Source organism: Zosterops lateralis (genome assembly GCF_965231275.1).
Source record: "Zosterops lateralis genome assembly, chromosome: 2".
Lineage (NCBI taxonomy): Eukaryota > Metazoa > Chordata > Aves > Passeriformes > Zosteropidae > Zosterops > Zosterops lateralis.
This window is the reverse complement of record NC_139763.1, coordinates 68,648,122-68,668,802: the sequence shown is the minus strand read 5'-3', so window position 1 is coordinate 68,668,802 and position 20,681 is coordinate 68,648,122. Positions and strand designations below refer to the sequence as shown.

The window sequence follows — 20,681 nt, the reverse complement described above, 5'->3', positions numbered from 1 at the left end:
CTTTCAGGAAGTATATTACATTGGAGATTACAAATACACCATCTAAATGGAGGACTGAATTTTAATTTTTGAACAATTTTTTTATTGGTCCTGAAGTGATTACGAAGTCAAAAAATGAACTCATGCCTTGTTAGAAATTGCTTAGGGAAAGATAAACTATAAAACAGTAAAACGTGAATGAGGTTCCAATCTACTGGATATGGAAAAACTGGAAATTATTTTCAAAGCAATGGCTATCATGCTCTAAAGGAATAGTTTTCAGGTAACAACAACAACCACTCCCTTACTAATCTTAAATTTGCTGATACTTGGATAGCGAGATATCTCACTTCTGTAGTGGTTACTTCTGTAAGATAGGGAAGACATAAAGACCAGGGAGTGCTGCTGTATTGTTTCCAGAAGGAAACAGGAAAGAGGAGGTTACAAGTTTCACTGAAGAATAACAAAAGTGTAACAAATATAACATTTGGTTTAGCTTCCAGGAAAGAAGACAACAAAACTTTGGGTGCCAGATGAAGAAGTGTCTCCTGAAACCCTTGTTAAAGTAAGTAGCACGTACCATGTTTTCCTGTCTGTTATGCTTATATTACTTAGTAAGGATTTGGTCTTGGGACAGTATTTTTAAATTATTATTTTATTAATAAATTTACATACAAACTTCATTAAATTTTTATATAAGCTCTTTATAGATTTAGTTTTGTTTTCTGACACTTAACTGTGATGATAGCTGGATTACTTAGAGTAAAATTATTTTCTTCCCCTCCTCTTCAATGCAGAAGCTAAACACTATAGAATTTTTTTTAAAGTCTTTCCCTTTTCTGTTGAATTTTTATGACATTCCAAGAAACTTTCAGTGTTGTTTTGGAACAAGTATGGGGTTTGGAGTTGTCAGTTTCCTCAAATGAATAAATCTATTACATTGGGTTTTTTTCTATGTGTGCAATGTGTATTAGATAAAAACCTGGATTTAAGAAAAAAATCACTTTAAAATGGTGAGGGGTTTGTTTTGGTACTTTACTTAAAAATGTCATGTCAAACTTTTTGTAATTTTGGAGTAAGTGCATTACATTTTCTGTACTTTGTAGGAGACACTGTCAGTCGATTTTTCAATGAATTAGAAATAGACTCACAATGTGAAAATATATTCTATATCTGTATTTGATTTTTAAATGCCCTTCAGAACAGGGATAGATTTTTGGTTTCACTTCTTTCAGAACGAGATGCTTATCTTTTGTAATGTGCTCTGTGTTATATCATTTGTTTAGTTTTTAATGTCTTTTAAGTAAAATTGCTCTGATTTTAAAAAGTTCTTTGCCTTCTCTCAAAGTCGTTAAACTCTTCCTAGCAGACTTCCTTTTCTGCTCGGTTAGTAAGTACTTTGGTTTGCAGTTTGATACAGAACTCATTACTGGAAAGGCTTGGGGTTTTTTGGAGTTAATTTGTTGCTTTTAGTTGTTTGACTACACAATGGATACTTTTCATATTTGTGCAATTCCATAGTTACACAGTACACTCCAAAAAATGTTAAAAGATTACACTTTCGTTATAATTTAATGAAGTGCTAGTTTTAAATACGATTGACATGATTTCACTTCAGTGATTATACATGTAACTTGAAGTAGTAAATACAGTTTTTCTTAATTATTTTAAATGATTTGTGAAGCTGTAATAACTCTCTAAAATGTACTTTTATATTGATAAAACTTCTCATACATTTGGCTATTTGGAAGGGAGTTAATCTGCAGAAATTCTTAAGGCAATTTAAAGTTGAAGCCAAGCCTGAAAACTATAAGAAGCATTTATTTGCAGGTGAAAACACGTTATTGTGAAAATTGATTTGCAAATTTAATTAGCTTTTTATTACTACTGAGGAGCCTAAACTTAATGTATGGTGCAGACCATGCCATTAGTTTATAAATTATTTCACTGTGATAGTATACTTTTTTTCACTCTGGTTTTACAAGCCTCTTTTTCCTTTTGTAACATTATTGTATATCTAATGGGGATTTAAAATCTGACAAGTTGTAGTATGAAAGTGGGAAGAACTGCTGAAAACTAAATTTTAGTGTTGTCCAGCCTAGCAGAGGTAGACTGATATTAGCCTAAGTTTTGAGCGCTAAACCTTAAATGAAAGGCTGTGTGAAGAGAAATGTTTCAGTACAGTATTAACTGGATTGGATTAATGATTGTATGAGTTAGACTGGAATTCCTATGCCTGGCACTTGAGTTCTGAAGCAATAATCTTTCTTGGCACTGACCTGTTATGAGTACTGTGCACCATGCAGTGGGTTGAGACTTGTGTGGTAGCAGTGGTATTTCTTGTTTCCTTCCATATCACTGGAATATAAGATTGCTCATACTGTTTCTTTACTATGCTCCAAGTGGGCTTTGTTTCATTTTTTGCTACTGCACAAACTTGCAGCCTTTGTGGCTCTGAAACCTCAGGCAGCAGAAACCTGAGCCAGCTGCTATCATAATGGCGATGTAGTAGGAAGGCAACAGTGTTGCCTTTGATATGGTTCTGTCTCATTTTTGCTTTATTTTTTCATGTTGTGTATAAGAACTTTTTGTCTTGGAGAAGTATTCTAGGCTCGTGCAACGTGAATTGAAAAAAGAGGTACAGACTGAATATAAGGGAAAGGCTGAGAACAGTTAGTGCATCAGGTAGCAAGAGGTTGCAGGTTGCCCAGAGAGCCTGTGCAGTCTTCATTCTTGGAGTACATTCTTTCAACACCACAGTGCATAAAACTGAGACCAAGGTGGTGTGATTTCGTAGCTGACCTTCCTTTGAGCAGGAGATTGAACTGGAGACCTCCTAACACTCCTTCCAACTGGAATTATCCTTTAATATATACACTATTTGATTGCAAAGGAAGAATTTGAAACATGACAGCAGTCCAGACTCATGTCATGTTTAACTCGGCCTTCAAATAATCAGTAGTAGTCACTGGGGGAATTCTCACGCCCTGTACTAATTTCATGGGAATGCTTAATTCGGAATGGTTGCTGGACTGTCATCGTATTAACACCAACAAAGATATAGAGAAACTACTGGAGTCAGACAAAAATTCTGAAGGAGATGGAACTAGGACTTGATTAGATTGAAGGAAGACTGGAATAGGTTTGGAAAATAAAATTGGAGAAAAGACATTATAGAGGGAGTTATCAGAAGCAAAGATTGAAATTGAAATTGGTGATAGGACTAGGTAGCCTGTCTGTTCCCTGGCTGAATACATCATTTATTTGAAGACCAAGGAGAGCTGTCCTATTTCCATTCTTCCAAAAAGTGAGAGGCACTAGTGGTTACAGATCCTGGTTATGACATGAAGAAACTGAATTTGTGATCTGTGAAAAGATCTGATACTATTATTGATATATTACAATTATTATATTGGGTATGGATGCTACTAAAATTTTCTGGTGTTTAGTTAAAGCTATTCCAGTGGAAGGCCCTTTGAAAGTGAGGGCAAGACAATTTCTGCTCCTCAGACTCCGTTTGCATTTTGAGTTCTGGAGTGACAGATATCCTACAGCTTCTTACTGGTGTTACCCAGTAAGGTGGAGCAAATGAACGACAGTCCTAAAAACTAATCTCACATATAAGTGATGGTCCTAGAACTGAGTTCAGATGGGACCATTTTGGTCAGCTTGTTCCAAGGAATAGATCAATTACAGTATGATAAATTTAATTTGGTGATATTGTGATTGTTTATATAAAAGTTACTAGAATTGCTTTTTTTGCTTTTCCTACTAATGAGAATATTAGAAGTTACTGTGTATGAATAGTGTACGTTTTTTAAAGCTTTTGGGTTTTGGTCTTCAGAGTTCAGTGGTGGGTGGGGGTTTTTGTTGTGGGTTGGTTGGGTTGTTTTTTTTTTTTGCTGTTGTTGCATTTTTGGTTTTTTGGGGTGTTTTTTGTTCCACTCCCCGCCCCCCCCGCCCCCTCAAGGATGCCTGTGTGATTCAGATGAGCATTTTCATTTTCCTGTAAGGAGACACTCTTCTTTATTTTCCTTATTGTCTCTGCTGTCGTATGAAAAAAAATGAAAGGACAAGGGGATTCAAATACTAAAACAAACTTTGTCTCCAAATTGATGTTTTATTTTCACTAAAGAACTGTGAAATTACTCAGTGTTTCATGATAGTTGCTGGATTCTGCATACTGGCAGAAACTTGCCTCAAAACACTTGGTGTTTCCATTGGCAAAACCAAGTTATCCCAAATAACTGACTTGGAGGCTTTTCTTTAAATAGCTGTGAAAAAAGTATTTTTTACCAGGGTAGGCTGTCATAGTACAGATTGCTACTCTTAACAGTCAAGATGTCTACTAAGTGTTTTTTCAAGTATGTGTCTTAAATTTAAACTCAAATATTACATAGATAAATAGAGAATATATAGGGCATAGGAATTTAATGCAAAGGTCATGGGTTCGATCCCTGTATGGTTCATTCACTGGTCTTGTTGATCCCTTCCAACTCAAAATATTCTGTGAATTATAGTAATATATAAAGATGAAAATATGTTCTGGTTTTTGATCCAGTAACATTTTCTTAGTAGGTATAAACTGTTTAGACTATTCACAGTATTTAGTGGATGTAAGCTCAATTAAGAAAATGTTTTCAAAGGACAAAATACGTGATTGGTAATAGAAGCAGCAGCTCAGACTTTAACTAAATGTTTAATTTTTATTTGCTGTAATACATACTTGAAACTTTCAGTGAAAAGTTGCTGTCTATTGAGAGAATGTCTAGTTATCTTTCAGTATTTAAATGATGTTTTACAATCCTGACAGACTTATGTTTGTACCAGCAAAAAGGACTTGGGAAAAAATACTATGTGATTAAATAAGATAAAGATTATTTTTAAAATGAGACTTATGATATGATTTAACTTTTTGGTATTGATTTTTTTTTTCAGATTCAGGCCATCAAGATGATGGTTCGGTGGTTGCTAGGAATGAAGAACAACCACAGCAAGTCAGGAACTTCTACTCTGAGATTGCTAACAACGATATTACACAGTGATGGAGATTTAACAGAGCAGGGTAAAATAAGGTATGTAACTGATGGTAATTTTTTCATGTCTGTGATGATGGAGTGAGGGGGAGAGTTTTAATCGAAGTAGTGTGTAAACTATCCTGTTTGACTGCTTAACAATTCATACATCTTATTTCATAAAATGTGATGGTAAGCTTGGCTGGTTCCTATGTAAGTTCGCTGAATCTCAGGTTTTGTAACACTGTACACACCAATGAATTTTAGGTTTTCTATTCTTGCTTTTATTTATCTCTTCAATAGGCCATTACTCATACTGCAGGAATAAATGGTGCAACTTCCTCCTTCCCACTGAAAATTGGTTTTAATTTTTTATGCATCTTGCTGTTCCTGGTGTACCAATTGCTGTGTATTCCAAATGCCAATAGGTGGGCTTTCTAATAAAGAATAATAGTGTGTTGTATAAACCATGTGGAAATACTTAGTACACAAGACACTTCTGCTTGGAGGCAGGCTAATCCCTTGAGGTCTCTAAAAGTGAAAGCAAGAAGGAAATGTGTAAACAGGATTAAATCTCAATAAATAATTTACCTTTTAGGTGACTGTTAGACAACTTGTTTTTCTGAGTATCTTCTTAATCCTCTGTGGTAGGAAAAGTGACAAGTTGTCAGCTGCTATTGTTTGCCAGACATTGAAAATTTATGTCTACAAGAGCCATGAAGGGCATGGGTAGATTGTGCCGGTATGTTTAAAAAGGTTTCTGATTTTCAGGTAGAGTTAATGTTATACAGTAGTTATGCAGATAGAACCTATATTGTGTGTGCAAAATTGCAAACCTGAGAGCTGTCTAATATATTATCTTTGTCGCACCTGTGTAGTCTGTCCTAAAGTTCTTTGTAAATAATTGTTTAATAGTTTTAAGTTCTGTAGTGTGACCATTCTGGCGGTTGCCAGGGAGTTTAGTGGCAGTAATTTAGCTTTTCAGCATGACTACTTGGAGCAACATGGTTGGCTTCTGCAGTAGTTAGTGAATAGAACGGTTCTGTGGACCCTGTGTGTTTTCATGCTTGGAATGATGATTCCTTACTGTGCATGTTTTAGAAATTTTATTTTCCCACTCCTTTTCTACTCAAAAGTAATAGTAGGTACTTTATATAATGATGTGATCAGTTCCCCATTTTAAAATCAAATTAATGGATGGCTAGAGAGAAAGCTGCAGTGACATGTGATGTTGCTGTGGAAGTAACCCTCAACCCCAGCTTGGAGCTCTGCCTGGGGATGGATGTTGGGCTAACAGAGAGTTTATGGGTTAGGATTGAAGAGCAGACTGCTCTGGGTAACATCGTGGTGAGTGTCTGCTGTGGGACCCCTGGCCAGGAAGAAGAAGTGGATGAGGCCTTTAAACAGTTGAAAACAACTTCATGTATGCAGTCTTTGGCTCTTGGGAGGAAATTCAGCTTCTCCAATATCTGCTGGAAGAGGAACATCTCAGTGCATAACAATCCAGGCGGCATTGATGACAACTTTTTGACACAAGTGGTAAAGGACCTAACGAAGAGAGGCTCTCTGCTGGACCTCATACATGCCAACATGGAGAGGCTTACTGGGAATGTCAAGGTTGAGGGCAGCCTTGGCTATTATGACCCTAAGATGATGGAGTTCAAAATCCTGAGGGCAAGAAGGGGGTCACAGGGCGAGATTGGACTGGACTTCAGGAGAGCAATCTTGGGTCTTTGCAAGAATGTGCTTGTAAGGTCCCATTAGATAAGGTGTGGAGGGAAGAGGGGCCCAGGAAAGCTAGTTACCTTGTATTTAAAAATCACCCCTTGGTACTCAAGAGTGGTCACAGCAGAAGGGCAGATGGATACTTCTGCAAACCATACCTGGATGAGCAAGATGCTCCTGGCAAAAATCAAACACAAAAAGAGGGATTGAGAGCAGCCCTGCAGAGCAGTACCTGGGAACACTGGTAGATGAAAGGGTGGACATGAGCCAACAATTTGTGCATGCATCCCAGAAAGCCAGCTATGTCCTGGGCCACATCGAAAGAAGCGTGGCTAGTAAGTCGAGGGATTTGATTCTGCCTCTTCAGCTCACTCTAGTGAGACCTAAAGTACTGCATCCAGCTCTGGGGTTCTCAGCACAGGAAACACATGGACCTGTTGGAGCATATTCAGAGAAAGGTCACAAAAATCGTCAGAGGGCTGTAGCACTTTTATGAGGAAAGGCTGAGTGAGTTGGAGTTGTTCAGCCTGGAGAAGACAGGGGTCTAGGGGGACCTTATTGTGACCTGTCAGTACTTAAAGGGAGCCTGGAGATAGAAGGAAGAAAGTTTTTTATGGTGAGGATGATGAAACACTGCAACAGGATACCCAGAGAGGTGATAGCTGCCCCATCCCTGGAAACATTCAATATCAGCCCTCCAAGTCCCTGCTCATTGCAGGGGGTTGGACTAGATGAGCTTTAACAGTCCCTTCTGGCCCCAACTATTTTATGGTTGTATGAGGTATAGAGAAGGAGGGAGGAGATGGGTAATGTGGCAGGAATACAGAGAACACCATCTGAAATACAGTTAGGAAAGCCAAATCTCAACTGGGATAAAATCTAGTGAGAGGTGACAAGGCAACCAGAAGTCCTTCTCCAAGTAAATAAGTGACAAAAGGAAGAATAGGGAAAATGTGCACCCACTGCTGAATGAGGCAAGAGCCCTCTTGACAAGACATGTAATAATTATTTTGTGATTCTCACTATTGCTTTTCAGGAAAGCTCCAAACTGATAGAAGGGCCAGTCCATTTCTCTATGTGAGCTATACTGCCTACATTAACAATTACTCTGAAAACCTGAAGCAGAGGAGATGATGTTTCAGGCCTGTTAGTTCTGCATGGAACTTGCTGACACTTCCTGACCTTTGTTCTTCATCCATTGAGTGCAATAAGGATATCTTCTTTCTGGCAATGCTTACTGTGTTCCTTCTGTGCAAACCTGATACTGCTCCTTCTGACTTGGAGTAGGCTTTGAAAAGAGTAAAATTGTCCATTCAGTACAGAACATAACGTTTAGACTGTACTTGGTATGAGGTCATTCTGTGTGAGTCAATTTTAATGTTCATTGCTTCCACTTGTCTTTTAAATAGTGTTTAATAATTTGCTAAAGATAATTGAATTAAGTGAAAGTGGGAGGGCTCAGAAGCCTTTGATGCTGTTGAGGCCATCAGTCATGTTGTAATCTTCTTGGTGTTATTGCCCTCATCAGCCCTAAAAGTGACTCTGCCCCCATGCCTCTTGAAATCTACACAACTCTACTTTTCAGTGATGGTGTAAGGGAATTTTTTTTTTACTTCAAAGTTTAGGTCAGCCTGGACTGTCAGGTGAAGGCAAGGTCCCACTTGTACAACAAATCCCTTCTCTTGTTCATCCTTCACACTTTGAAGTAGGATTGATGACTTTCTTGAATTGCTTTTAAAACAACAACTGATTTCTTCAATTGCTTTTAAAACAACAACTGATTTCTTCAAGATGTTAGCATGTGTAGGTTAAATTCACCAGTCTTGTATTTTTTTGTTATTGAATTTTAACAATAAACAGTATCTCAACTGTCCTTTTCAAGTCTTTCTTTTTAATTTTATAAGTCATAAACAGTCCTAGAAAATTCAAGATTGTGCAAATTTTCTATTTGTGGTTAGGTAGAACAGTAGGTTGAATCTTGCATGCCTTTGTAGTAGGATTTTGATTTTAGTCTATATTACGCATAAAATAAGACTATTTTAGTATCAGAGCATACTAGCAGTTGCTGAAAGCATTGATATTAGATAAGAAGTTGAGTTGAGATTTTCTTGAAATATTATCTGCATTTTTTCTTAAAACTAATGCTTATCAAGAGAAAAATAATTAAAAATCTTTTGGAGTTTACAATGTTGTAGTTCTGTGCTGTAGAAAATTTGCCACACATCTGATATGCAACATTCTCAGTGGTTGCCTTCAGAAGACATTTTGCTATTGTCTTAAAATAAAATTCACTTAGTCATGTATTACAGTGTCTAATTAATCTTGATTTATGTTGGCCTGAAACATGGATTTTGAGCTAGAAAAGCTTGGCAACTTTAGGGACTAGAAATGGGCTGGCTACTGTGGCAGGACTCTTCTGCTGAAGGAGGACTGACCATCTTGCTGCTAAATGTGGTCTCTGAGGGGCAGCATGGACTGTCCTGGCTCAGTGCACAGCTAGAAAACTGTTTGAGACCCATGTGGAACTTCTAGGAAGTTTGATGGAAAATTTTTATTACCAGGCTGGGACCAGGTAATGGTAAGTGGGCATAGGCTGTAAAATGTGGTGCCATGAAAATTACTTTGGGTATGAAATTGCTTCTGCTGGCTTGGGGGTAGCTAAGCTTACAGAAACTTCTTTCCCTATTAGAACTTGTTTTTCAGTGATGCAAACTTACTGGATTTAATTAAGTCAAATAATTATGTAATTCATTAACTAATTAACCTTCACAATCCATGTGCTTGTTTTTCAGTAAACCTGATATGTCTCGCTTGAGGCTGGCTGCAGGGAATGCTATTGTCAAGTTGGCACAAGAACCTTGTTACCACGAAATCATCACCTTAGAACAATACCAGCTGTGTGCACTAGCCATAAATGTAAGGAAATTTGTTGGGAGTTGTGGGTTATCAGCAGATGTATGAATATATAGTTGTTTATTCTATATGTTATGTATATTTCTGTGAATCTGGTTTTATACAAAATATTCAGCCTTGGCATGAAGTTATTTCTCCATTTCATAATCCTGAAAATTCATTTTGGATGAGAATTAGATCTGTAGTACTGGGCTGTCCATTGGGGGAATACTAACTTAGAGTAGTCAAATTTTAGAATATTGATAAACTTAAGAAATGCAGTATGTATTTAAGTAATACCATAGCTGCATTATAAAGTTACTAGAAGTTAAAATGGGATGATGTACAGCATGTTGAACTGTGGTCAAAACAGTGACCTTGGTTTCTTAATACTTGGGCAGATGGAATGCAGAGGTCTGCAAAAATACCCTTTAAATATTAGAAGAAATAGGGAGATATTCCTTAGCAGATGCTGGAATTTTCATCCTTAACTTCTGCCTGTGAGCCCACAGTAAGGAAATAACTCTCAAATTGTAAGTAGAGATGTAGGGACTATCTCTATTTCTGGATTGTAGACTTAGCAAATTCTACAGAAATTGATTCATACCCCAAGAGTAAAGTGGTCATGAAGGGACCTTCTGTTGGTGTTATTTGTGTAGCTGCTGGTATTCTGGCTTTCCAGAAGTCAAGGAATCCTGTCCAGAAGATACCTGCAGTAATAATGATATGCAATTTTAGACTTTAATTCCTGTGTCCAGCTAAAGCTTTAAAATCTGTGACCCATTTTAAATGTCAGAAGACTTCAAATTGGCATTTAATGGTAGAAAATACAGAGTATGGCTCCTGTGTGGATATTGTTTACTTTCATACAGAGTATCTTAGTTTCTAAAGTTGCGTGGAGCTGGTTGCCATTAGGCTAGAAAAATCATTCCTGTACCAGATTAAGACAGGCCCTATTAGGCTTGCATATTGTTTTAACTATGCTTATGTGGATTTTAAGCTTCTGTGTTCCTATGAAAAGGAGCCCTTACTCAGTTCCCAAATGCTAGGAAAAACAAGAGAAATGGAACAAAGCTTTAAACTACTTAAGCAGATGAAATCTAGCAAAACTACAGCAGGAATTCAGTGGTAATAACTGAGAGTCTTATACCCAAAGCAAAGTCTGATACTTTTCAGCTTCCCTATTCCAAAACTGAATAGAAATGTTAGTCTTGTCTCAAAATGAGTTAGAAAGATTTTTACAGTTCAGAACAAAATTAGTCAAGAGAAAAATAGGCACTCGATGTAGTGACAAATAAGTTCTGTCTCTGCTCTGGAAAGGATACTCAGGCTGGATAATGTCATTAATGTCATGCCACACTAGTATTGCCAATCCAGTGTTTGCATGTTCTGTTTTCTTGTGAACCCAGTGATCAAAATCTGTTCATTTCTTCTGTCATTTCCTTCCTGTGGTCTTTCTTTATTGCAAATGTTAGCCTTGTCGTTCCTATCAGAATTTTGCTTCATTGTTTTGATACTCTTTTCAGTATGTTAAGGTGCAGGCTCATTGCCCTCCACTCTCTCTCACTTTTATCACTTATTTTCCAGCTATAACAGTCTTAACTGTTAGTGGATATTCTAACAGATGTGTTGTCACCTTTTTTTTACGTCTAATGCTTACTTTCCCTGAATTTTCAAAAGGGAATTTTGAGATAAAAGATTGAAATTAGAACACAATAGGGTTCTCAGCATTTATGAACCACTTAGTATCACATTTTACTATAGCATTGTAGCATACTTTGGACAGGAAGGAACCAATTAAGATCATCTCATTAAACTCTCCTGCTGTGGTCAGGGGCACATTTCACGAGAACAAGTTGCTCAAAGCAACCATCCAACCTAGCCCTGAGTATCTCCAATGATGAGGTGTCCACAAGTTCTCTGGGCAACCTGTTCCAGTGTCCTGCCACCTCACTGTAAGAAATCTCTTCCATATGTCCAATCTAAACCTCACCTCTTTCAGTTTAAAACCATTGCTCCAGAGCTGGACACAGCACTCCTGATGGGAGTCCCATGAGAGCAGAGTAGATGTAGAGAATCCCCTCTCTCACCCTGCTGGCCCCTCTCCTTCTGATGCAGCCCAGGATATGGTTGGTTTTCTGGGCTGCAGGCTCATGTCCAGTTTTTCATTCACAAGTGACCCCAGTCCTTCTCTGCAGGGCTGCTCTCAATCCCTTCATCCTTCAGGCTGTATGGATCCTGAGGATTGCCTGGAGCCAGGTGCAGGACCTTGCACTTGGAGCTCTTGAACCTCCTGATGTTCCTTCCTCAGGGCCCAGTCCTCAAGCCTGTCAAGCTTCCTCCGGATGGCCTCCAGTGTATCAACTGCATCACTTGGCTTGGTGTTATCCACAGGCTTGCTGAGAGATGTTCTCAACCCTCCTGTCTGTGTAATTAACAAAGATGAACAATGCTGGTTGCAGTATTCCCCCTTGAGCGCACCAGTTGTTACTGATCTGCATTTGGGCATTGATTTTTTTTTTTTGACTGCAATCCTTTGGACATCCCCATCCAGCCTGTTTCTTATCAGTTGAGCAGTCCATCTCTGAAACCCGTATTACTCCAATTTAGAGACAACAATGTTTTGTATACCTGGGTCAAAACCCTTATAGAAATCCAGGTAGGAGACATCAATTGCTCATCCCTTATCCATTTGCACATTCACTTGGTTGTGAAAGATTAGACCAGTCAGGCATGATTGTCCTTTGTAAGGCCATGTTGTGTGTCTGTAATCTCCTCCCTGTGGATACCCATATGCTTTGTCATCGCTTCCAGGAGAATCTGTTCATTTGTAGTATCATTTCTGTCGCTTTTCCCTCTTCATTTATTGATACTTCTTTGCCTTTTGTGACTTTCTAAGTTGTTTTCTAGAATTTAGATTGTAAGGTCAGGAATTCTGCCTTTCATTTTCACTGCAGCTCCTAATGGATTTTTGAATACCTACAAATAACCTTTCTAGATGTTTTTGAGGCCTTCTCCAATTTCCTTTCTCACTGTCAGTAGAGATGCTCAGATGCAGAGTAGCTGTAATGGCTTTAATGAGTTTTTCACTTAAAAGTGGCACAGAGTTTTTTTTGGATTTGTTTATTTATTTTTTTAAATCTGGCATGTGCACATATGCATACATTTATGCTAATACTTAGAGTGGTTAGTATTAGAATCCACTTCTTGCTGGTAGATACTGATTATTCTAAAAGTTTATTCATTTTTAACACTTTCAAATCTAGCCACAAATCAGATGACATCAAGGCCAACTCTAGTTTTGTGTTATTTAATTCACGGCAAAGATTTTTTTAAGTGGGCAGGTCAGAAAACAGATTAGGCAACAGGAACAATCTTACTTTTCAAAGCCTGCAATGGTTGTACAGGTTCTGCTTTGGTTCTGTGCTGGCACTTCTTTGTTTTCCTCTGATGCTGCTGTTTTGTAATGTGTAATGATTGGAGTGCAGAACACATAATTAAATTTTGTCACCAATTGCTGTATGAAAGTGTCACTGGTAAACATGGGCTTTATGGTGATGAAATGCATGTAGTTTCAGTAGTTTTAAAATAAGTTACATATGTGTTTGGCCAATCTTACAAGCTTATCAGCAGTTGACTTCTTTGATCTCCAGAACAAATTTTAATGTCAGTAGAGCTTCATGTTGAAAGAGAGTAAAAAGAATTGAGGATAGTACTTTAGTGTTTAACAAGCTTTAAGATCAGATTTAAGATCTGATAAGCTTTGCTGTTGAAAATGCAATTCAATTGTATTCAGAACAAATCTTGTAGATTGCATAAGTTTCATTTGTTTAAAAAACATCCCAGGGCTTTTTTAGTTTTCTTTCTTAACTCAAGATGTTGTAATTGATGAATCAGAGCTGCGTCTGAGTGGTACATGATGTTTTGCAAATATGTGTTTTTTAAATGCTTTTACAGGGTGAACTTCCGATGAATTGGCATTAAATTCAGAGACATAGATATATAAAATTAGATTAATTTATGGAGTTTGTGTATGCTGTTAGAAATAGCATACCTTGGTTATGTTTTGTCCCCCTTCTTCTTAGTGAACTAATATAACTGATTTGAATTTAAGGTTATTACCAATATCAAAAGATAAAGAAATTATAGTCACTTCAATTGGCCACACAACACCATCAGTAACAACCAACTGGACCTCCCTTGTCCTCTGAGACAAAGCTATTTCCCTGCTGAAACACCAACTAGGCATCAGTCTCTTCTGGGCTTCCTAAAGGCTTTAGACTTAGGTGATACTGAGGAGGAAAAGAGGCCTCTTTCTTAACCTCCTGTGTGGGTGGATTTGCTATAAGGAGAAGAGATGTTGACCAGACCTCATGGTTTGGGTTTGTGGGCTTGGGTTACTTCAACTCTGGCTACAGCAGGGGTTTCAGGGTTTCAGTCCACAGAGGAGACAGAAGCACAGAAAGGAGAAAATGAGGATTGATTGAAAAAAGTTTCTTCTCAATTTCACTTTTGGTTGGGGTAGAGGGAGGATTGTTTTATCTAATACATGATCTCTTTTGATGCCATTTGCAAATTTAGGAGAGCCAGTGTTTCCAGTGGTTAGGCTTTGGCTCTGCACTTCCAGTTGACTGATAACTGGAAATCCTCTTCAGTCTTTTCTGACTTCAAAACTGTCATTTGACTAAAATAGCTGCTTACTCCTGTTAATATTTTTTTCTCCATATTTATAGATAACTCTTTCCTCTTGACCTTTTTTTTGGCAGGTTAAATGTGCCAAGCTATTTTGGTGACCTTGTTTACCTTAAGCTTTTCTGTATGTTTTCTTCAAAGTCTTTTCTGTGTGTGTTTCTGTTGAGTTTCCTTGTTCAGTGTTAGTCAATGGTTTGTCATGTATTAAATGGTCTATGTAGGTCATTTTCATACAAAAAAAAAAAAAAAAAAATTCAAGTTGATGCCTTTCCAGAAACACATTGCTTAATAAACTGTAGAACTACAATTGCTGCCTTCATATTGTTTTACTTTGTATTGTTTGGCAGCTGTTAGACACAGATAATTCTCTTCCATGGTCAGTTGTGGTACATAGGTTTCCACACTGTAATGGAAATGCTTGGTACTCTCTTCTGTGTTTCACCTTATCTGATAATTCTGTTGAATTTTATTCAGTTTTTTACATTAATGTCTTGATGAAAATGTGTGAAATTGTAGCAGTAAAATCATCATGGTGGTGGTTACTGGTGTCTAAAATGTTTTCGTGCAGATCTTTGACTTTGGCTTTACAAAGCAAGTGACCCAACTATAAGCAATTTCAGTAACTCCATGCATTAGTACTATGCTAAATTCAGCCTTGGGTCCTGAGCATGATATTTTCCTGCACAATTGTTGAACCTTAGCTCTTCTTCTGAGCTTAAAAGAAGCTTCAGCTGATTAATTCAATTAAATTGCTCTGAACTGGCATTAAAAAAAAATTCTTGCAATTCCTGTATTTCAGTGGCTTCAAGGTCTAATTGATTTCAGCATATTTACCTGAGCTTCCATGCTTTGTTTTACAGTTTATATTGCTTTAAGAAAAATTTACTGTTCTCTTTTTTGGTTTTGCCTTTTTTTTTTTTTTTTTTTTTTTTTTTTTTTATTAGGATGAATGTTACCAAGTGAGACAAATATTTGCTCAGAAACTTCACAAAGGCCTTTCTAGACTACGGCTGCCACTAGAATATATGGCTATTTGTGCACTGTGTGCAAAAGATCCCGTGAAAGAGAGAAGAGCTCATGCTAGGCAGTGCCTTGTGAAGAACATAAATGTCAGAAGGGAATATCTGAAGCAACATGCAGCAGTTAGTGGTAAGAGAATAGAAGTCACTTTTTGTACAAGTGCTGTAGTTCAAACATAAATGTGAGTAGACTGAAAACATTGATAGTTGTCTGTTTTTATGCACAAGAACCACTGTAAATTTGATTTGGAGGTATCTATTGAAAACTGAAAGTTTTCGTGTTTTCTTTTGTCTGATTTTCTTTTGATTTTTTTTTAAACAGGCATTTTTTTTTAATGAGGTCTTTGAGTACTGTTAAAAACTGTGCAGATGCTAATGCCTAAATATATTGGAAGTGAAGTAATTTTCCAAGGCAATTATGTGTACTGTTTGAACTTAATAATGTTAATAATGCTCTAAGTGGAGTGACAGTGACTAATTTTACTTCAGCAATTACTAATAAGTAGCTTTAATACATAAACGCTGTACTAAATAGACTGTCCTTGCACTAGTGTATTGAGTAGCATCTTATGCTATTCCTGCAAAGGGCTATATTTGTTGGCACTTCAGGATGAGTTTATGCAATTCTTTCTTCTCAGTGCCAGCAGTCTGATCATGGGAATTTGCTTTGGAAGTTATTATGGACTCATGTCAGCTATTTTTCTTTTATTAAAGCAGTCCTTTTGACTTAAAGCTACACACACAGAGTATTACAATGCTGGTACAGGGTCATAGGAAAAACTAGACCTTTATGAAGAGCTATAGCATTTTTTAATAAGAGGTTTTGAAAGTTTTATTTCTTTGAAAGATTACTGATGGTTTGACCTTTGTGAAATGAAGGGGATTTTTTCATCCTTTCAGTCTAAACCAGACCCATTTCATTAATCTGATCTCAAAGATGCTACCAGATAACTGACTTCCTTCTGTGTTTATGAACCACTTTTTATTAGCTATCTCAGTCTTTCTCAGTCCCCTTAGACTCTGATCAGAGAATAAGTCTGCGGACAAATCCTTTTGTGTATCATTAATTAGAGTTAAAGAAAAAATGTGGTACTTTTCTCTCACTCAGTAACAGGTAAAAAAGAAAAAAAAATCTAATAAACACCTTTAAGTCATTTTAAGACTATTCCTCTTGAAAGTTGAAAAGTCTGTTTAGACAGAAAGTGTAAGAATTCTCATATGTTTAAAATAGATGCTGTAAAGATGCTATCAAAAATCTGTGGAAGAAATTAAGAGGAACCTAGATGTGTGTGATTTTCTTTATCCAGTAGGACCTCAAAGTGGACCTGACAAATTCTTTTCTTGCTGAAATAATTGAGTGAGGCCTTTGATTTGACATATGCTATAATGCACGAGGAGTCTGGATTAAATATAGATTGCAGGATTTTTTAGGACTATAATCTTAACTTCACACCGTTCAGATTTACCAGTCTGAGCTTTCAGCAAATAAAATGTCTTGAACTGTTTGTATCCTAAAACATCCATATTGCAGCAGTTCAGCTGAAGCTCAGTTCTGGAAATAACACAATATTTAAATGTGTGTCTCCCTCTGCTACTCTCCCTGCTGACCATGCAGTAACTCAGGGTGATAATGATGGCAGTACCTCCTTTGGAAATCTGCATCTCTGATTATTCCAGCTATTTGTCTGAATCTATAAATGTGTGGTTTCGTGATACAGTTTGTCTCAAAAACTTAATATAGGTGAGAAGGATATCTGTTTTGGAGGCATTTCAGCTTTTGTTGAAAATATGGTAAATTTCTGTTTACCCTGCCTGAGGAAAACTTTCTAAGGACCAGTACCAGACATTAAAATGGCTCTTTCTTCTACACTGGCTTTTTATAGGCTGGCAGGAATGATTCTCAGCCCTCTTAAATTCTCTAAATGCTATTCAGAGTGGAAGCCACGCAAGAAGCGTCTTACTTTGATTGTGTATCTGTTACTAGTTTCATCTGGGTAGAGACGTGCCTTGCATAGGAATTTTTATGTTCCCATGATGGGCTTTTACTTGAAAGTCAGTAAGCAGAAAAATTACAAGAGTAAAGATTAAATTTTTTTAACAAGTTTTCCTCATAAAAGTTCATAAAGGACTCTTGGGAAGGGTTTTGGCACGTTGTAGTTTTATGTGCTGGTAGGAAAGCCACCCTACCTTTCAGGTAGTGTCTTCTTTCATTAGAGATTAAAGTTCTATTTTTTTTTTTTCATACTGTGCTTGGTCGTGACAGGGGTTAAATATTATATGTATCAATATTTGTTCTTCTTCTGTTTTGTCTGGAATGAGTTCGTTTTATTTTTCAGACCCAGTTGGAATTATTGCTATAGTTATATGAGAAATTGTCCAAGGCAAGAAGTTACTAAAAATCTGAGTTTATGAGCTCTTGATGAGCATTCTATTGAAGTTGCTAATTAGTACAAATAATAGTGGGTTGGTTTGTCTGGGGCATGTCTAAGGCAAGCCAATTTTGCTAGTGTTCTGAAGTTGTAATTATGTTTTTTCCTTCTCTGCCATATCTTCATATTTTTGTTTAGTAATGTGAACAGCTGCTGGCTAAAATGCAGGACAGTGCTTGAAAAGAAGTAAAGGATGTTTTTAAAGTTAATAGTGCAGTGTCAATTGAAACACTAAAAACTGCTTTACAAAGCATACTGGATTTCAATTACATAAATATGGCTTGAAATAGAAAGACATTGGGTGATTTTTTTATATGATATATTTATTTTATGAAGACTGTGCATTACCCTTATTTATACAGACCTCTAAAGAAATGGATAGATTAAGACTTGACATACGCATGACAATTATTTTGTTTGTTTGTAAAATCTACAATAATGATGTATTTTGTTTGATGTGCACAATATTTGTCAAGCACATCTCATATGAATACATATATTGGAGGTAAAACTGTTAGTGTTCTAATGTATTTTTAAATAGTTTTCAAATATTATTGTATATAATGATTTACAGATGTTTGGACTTATTCATAACTGAATATGGGATAGGTAAAAGTTTACTGAAAGAAGATTTTCCAGGCTTGGTCAAGCACTTACTATCGCAAAATGTGACTTTTCAAAAGCAGAGCTGGGAATTTCCTTCTTCCCTTCCCATGTACATTCTAATCATGTCAATGCTATGATACTGCATTTGCCACACCCACTAAAGATCAGATGCCTGTGCCATAGCAATATACATGGAATACCAGGATGCCTTCCTTTGACCATTGTCTTGCCTGTTTCAGAGGGTACAGGTTTAGTAACTTAGGTGTGCTGTGTATCCTCTGGCTCCCCTCAGGCATCAGGCTAAAGAAAGCAGTGTGGATGTTTGCTGAAAAATGTTTTTTTTTCCTTTTGATGTACGGCTCATCCATCTGTTGTCCTTGTCCCTTGGGAGATGATCTCTGAGGTGCTGGAGTTCACACTGTGTGGTGTTGGTTGGGTCAGGGAATTTGTTACCTTATGGGAGGTGTATTTTGTGACTGTAACTCTGAGTGGACTATTGGCAACAACCCTCATTTTTTGAGTCCCCAAGGGAAAATGGCCTTCAGACTCATGATGGAGGAAAGACTTTCTTGCAGTCCTGTTTAGGACTCAGAGAATGCTAGAAAATTTTTGAATGCTTTGAATGTCACAGTAGAGTCGTGCTGCTCTGTTTAGGTGGGACTGAGCCTGGAACTCAGGGCACTACTACTTTGTTACAGCTTTCATGTGACCTCCCACTCCTCTTTAAATAGATACTGTGGCAATTTGACTGCAAAATGCCTGCAGAAAGCCTTTGTTTGTTCTCTTGACAGCAAGGCTGTACCCTGCAATGTCCAAAGAAATAGTAGCAGCTTATCCTGCAGTTGTGCTGGTCTCACATCTTGCAGTCAACATGGATTTGTGATCCACTTTTTTTTGATCCATCCTCACTTCTAGTTTTCAAAGTCCTTCAGAATACAAGCTTTGAAATGAGGCAAGGATTGGGAGTAGGAGGTGACTGTAGCTGTGCCTCAAAGTAGCTAGAAAACAAGGAGCCCTGAGTGAGAGATACTTAAAATCTTAATTCTTGCACGTATCAAACCTGTGCACATCAGCCATGAAATGGAACATCATAGAGAAGTAATAGGTCCACATGTGTTTATGCCTTAGTGCATGCTGACCTCAAAATTTGCCCTCTCCTCTTTGGTAGAAAAGCATACTTCTTAGTATATAGTTTTTTGATGCATCTTTCTTCTGCTTTTCAGAGAAACTGTTGTCACTTCTACCAGAGTATGTTGTTCCTTATACTATCCATCTTCTAGCTCATGATCCAGATTATGTCAAAGTCCAGGACATTGAACAACTCAAGGACATTAAAGAGTAAGACCGCTTTTAATAGTGTTATTTCTAACTTTAAGTGAAATCTTAATTCCTTGTGGTACCCTGTTGCACAGTCCAGGGTGCATAATGATGCCAGTTACTTCTGTAAAATATTGAGAGAAATAATATAGGTGCTTTTTTAGTGCTCTGTGATATTTTAGAGAGGAACCTTTCACCTTCTGCTCATCTTCGTTTAATTTTTCCAAAAGAACTATTTTCTCAGAGTTACACTGGTTCAAATTCATGATACTAGTAAAAGCTGGACTAAATAGTGTTCTCCAATGTGTTTTTTTAAAAGAATTTCTTTTGTACCTTGACTCATGTGGGATACTGCATTTCTCCTTTAGGTGCCTGTGGTTCATACTGGAAATCTTAATGGCTAAAAATGAAAACAACAGTCATGCATTTATCAGAAAAATGGTAGAAAATATCAAACAGACTAAGGATGCTCAAGGACCAGATGATCAAAAAATGAACGAAGTAGGTGATACTTTTTGATTAGAAATTGCATTTGATTCTGGCCCGCTAATGGAAAGGAGTTGCTTTTTGTTAATACAACAACTTCAAAATGTCTTTCAATAGAATTGTATGTATGAAAAGGTATTTTATTTTTGGTAATGATTATATTTATTATAGTTTAGATGGCAGTTATTTTCCTGTGCTTCAGTAACTCTTGCACATTTGCAAGGGAGACATAATAGTTTTCAGTTCCTCTGTTTCTGTCTCAGTAAGATTACTAAACATAACTTTAAATAGATACATACTATAAAATTTACTGTTTAAATAATCCACTAAAGTGCTTTTTAGTATTTAATTTCTAAAGTGCAAGAGTAGACTTAATAGAGGAAGAAAAATACATTAGAAATCTCTGGTGTGGATTGTGTAATGATGTACCAAACCTTTCTTGGTGGTTTTAGCATCACATCATATGCAGATTTGTCCCTTTTCTGTTTTTCCCACAGAGATGTGTTTTGGGTAGTGGGTGG

The 20,681-nt window shown here is 37.0% G+C and overlaps 1 protein-coding gene across 3 annotated transcripts in view; it reads left to right on the top strand.

Moving 5' to 3' along the window:
• PDS5B (PDS5 cohesin associated factor B) overlaps positions 1-20,681 on the top strand; it is a 101,619-nt gene that overhangs the window by 64,577 nt on the left and 16,361 nt on the right. For all 3 annotated transcript variants that reach the window (XM_083854749.1, XM_083854748.1, XM_083854747.1), the window contains exons 22-27: positions 476-544; positions 4,918-5,054; positions 9,512-9,635; positions 15,248-15,452; positions 19,581-19,695; positions 20,043-20,175. In XM_083854749.1, the coding sequence (XP_083710875.1) occupies positions 476-544; positions 4,918-5,054; positions 9,512-9,635; positions 15,248-15,452; positions 19,581-19,695; positions 20,043-20,175 (783 nt within the window). The remainder of the gene's footprint in view (positions 1-475; positions 545-4,917; positions 5,055-9,511; positions 9,636-15,247; positions 15,453-19,580; positions 19,696-20,042; positions 20,176-20,681) is intronic.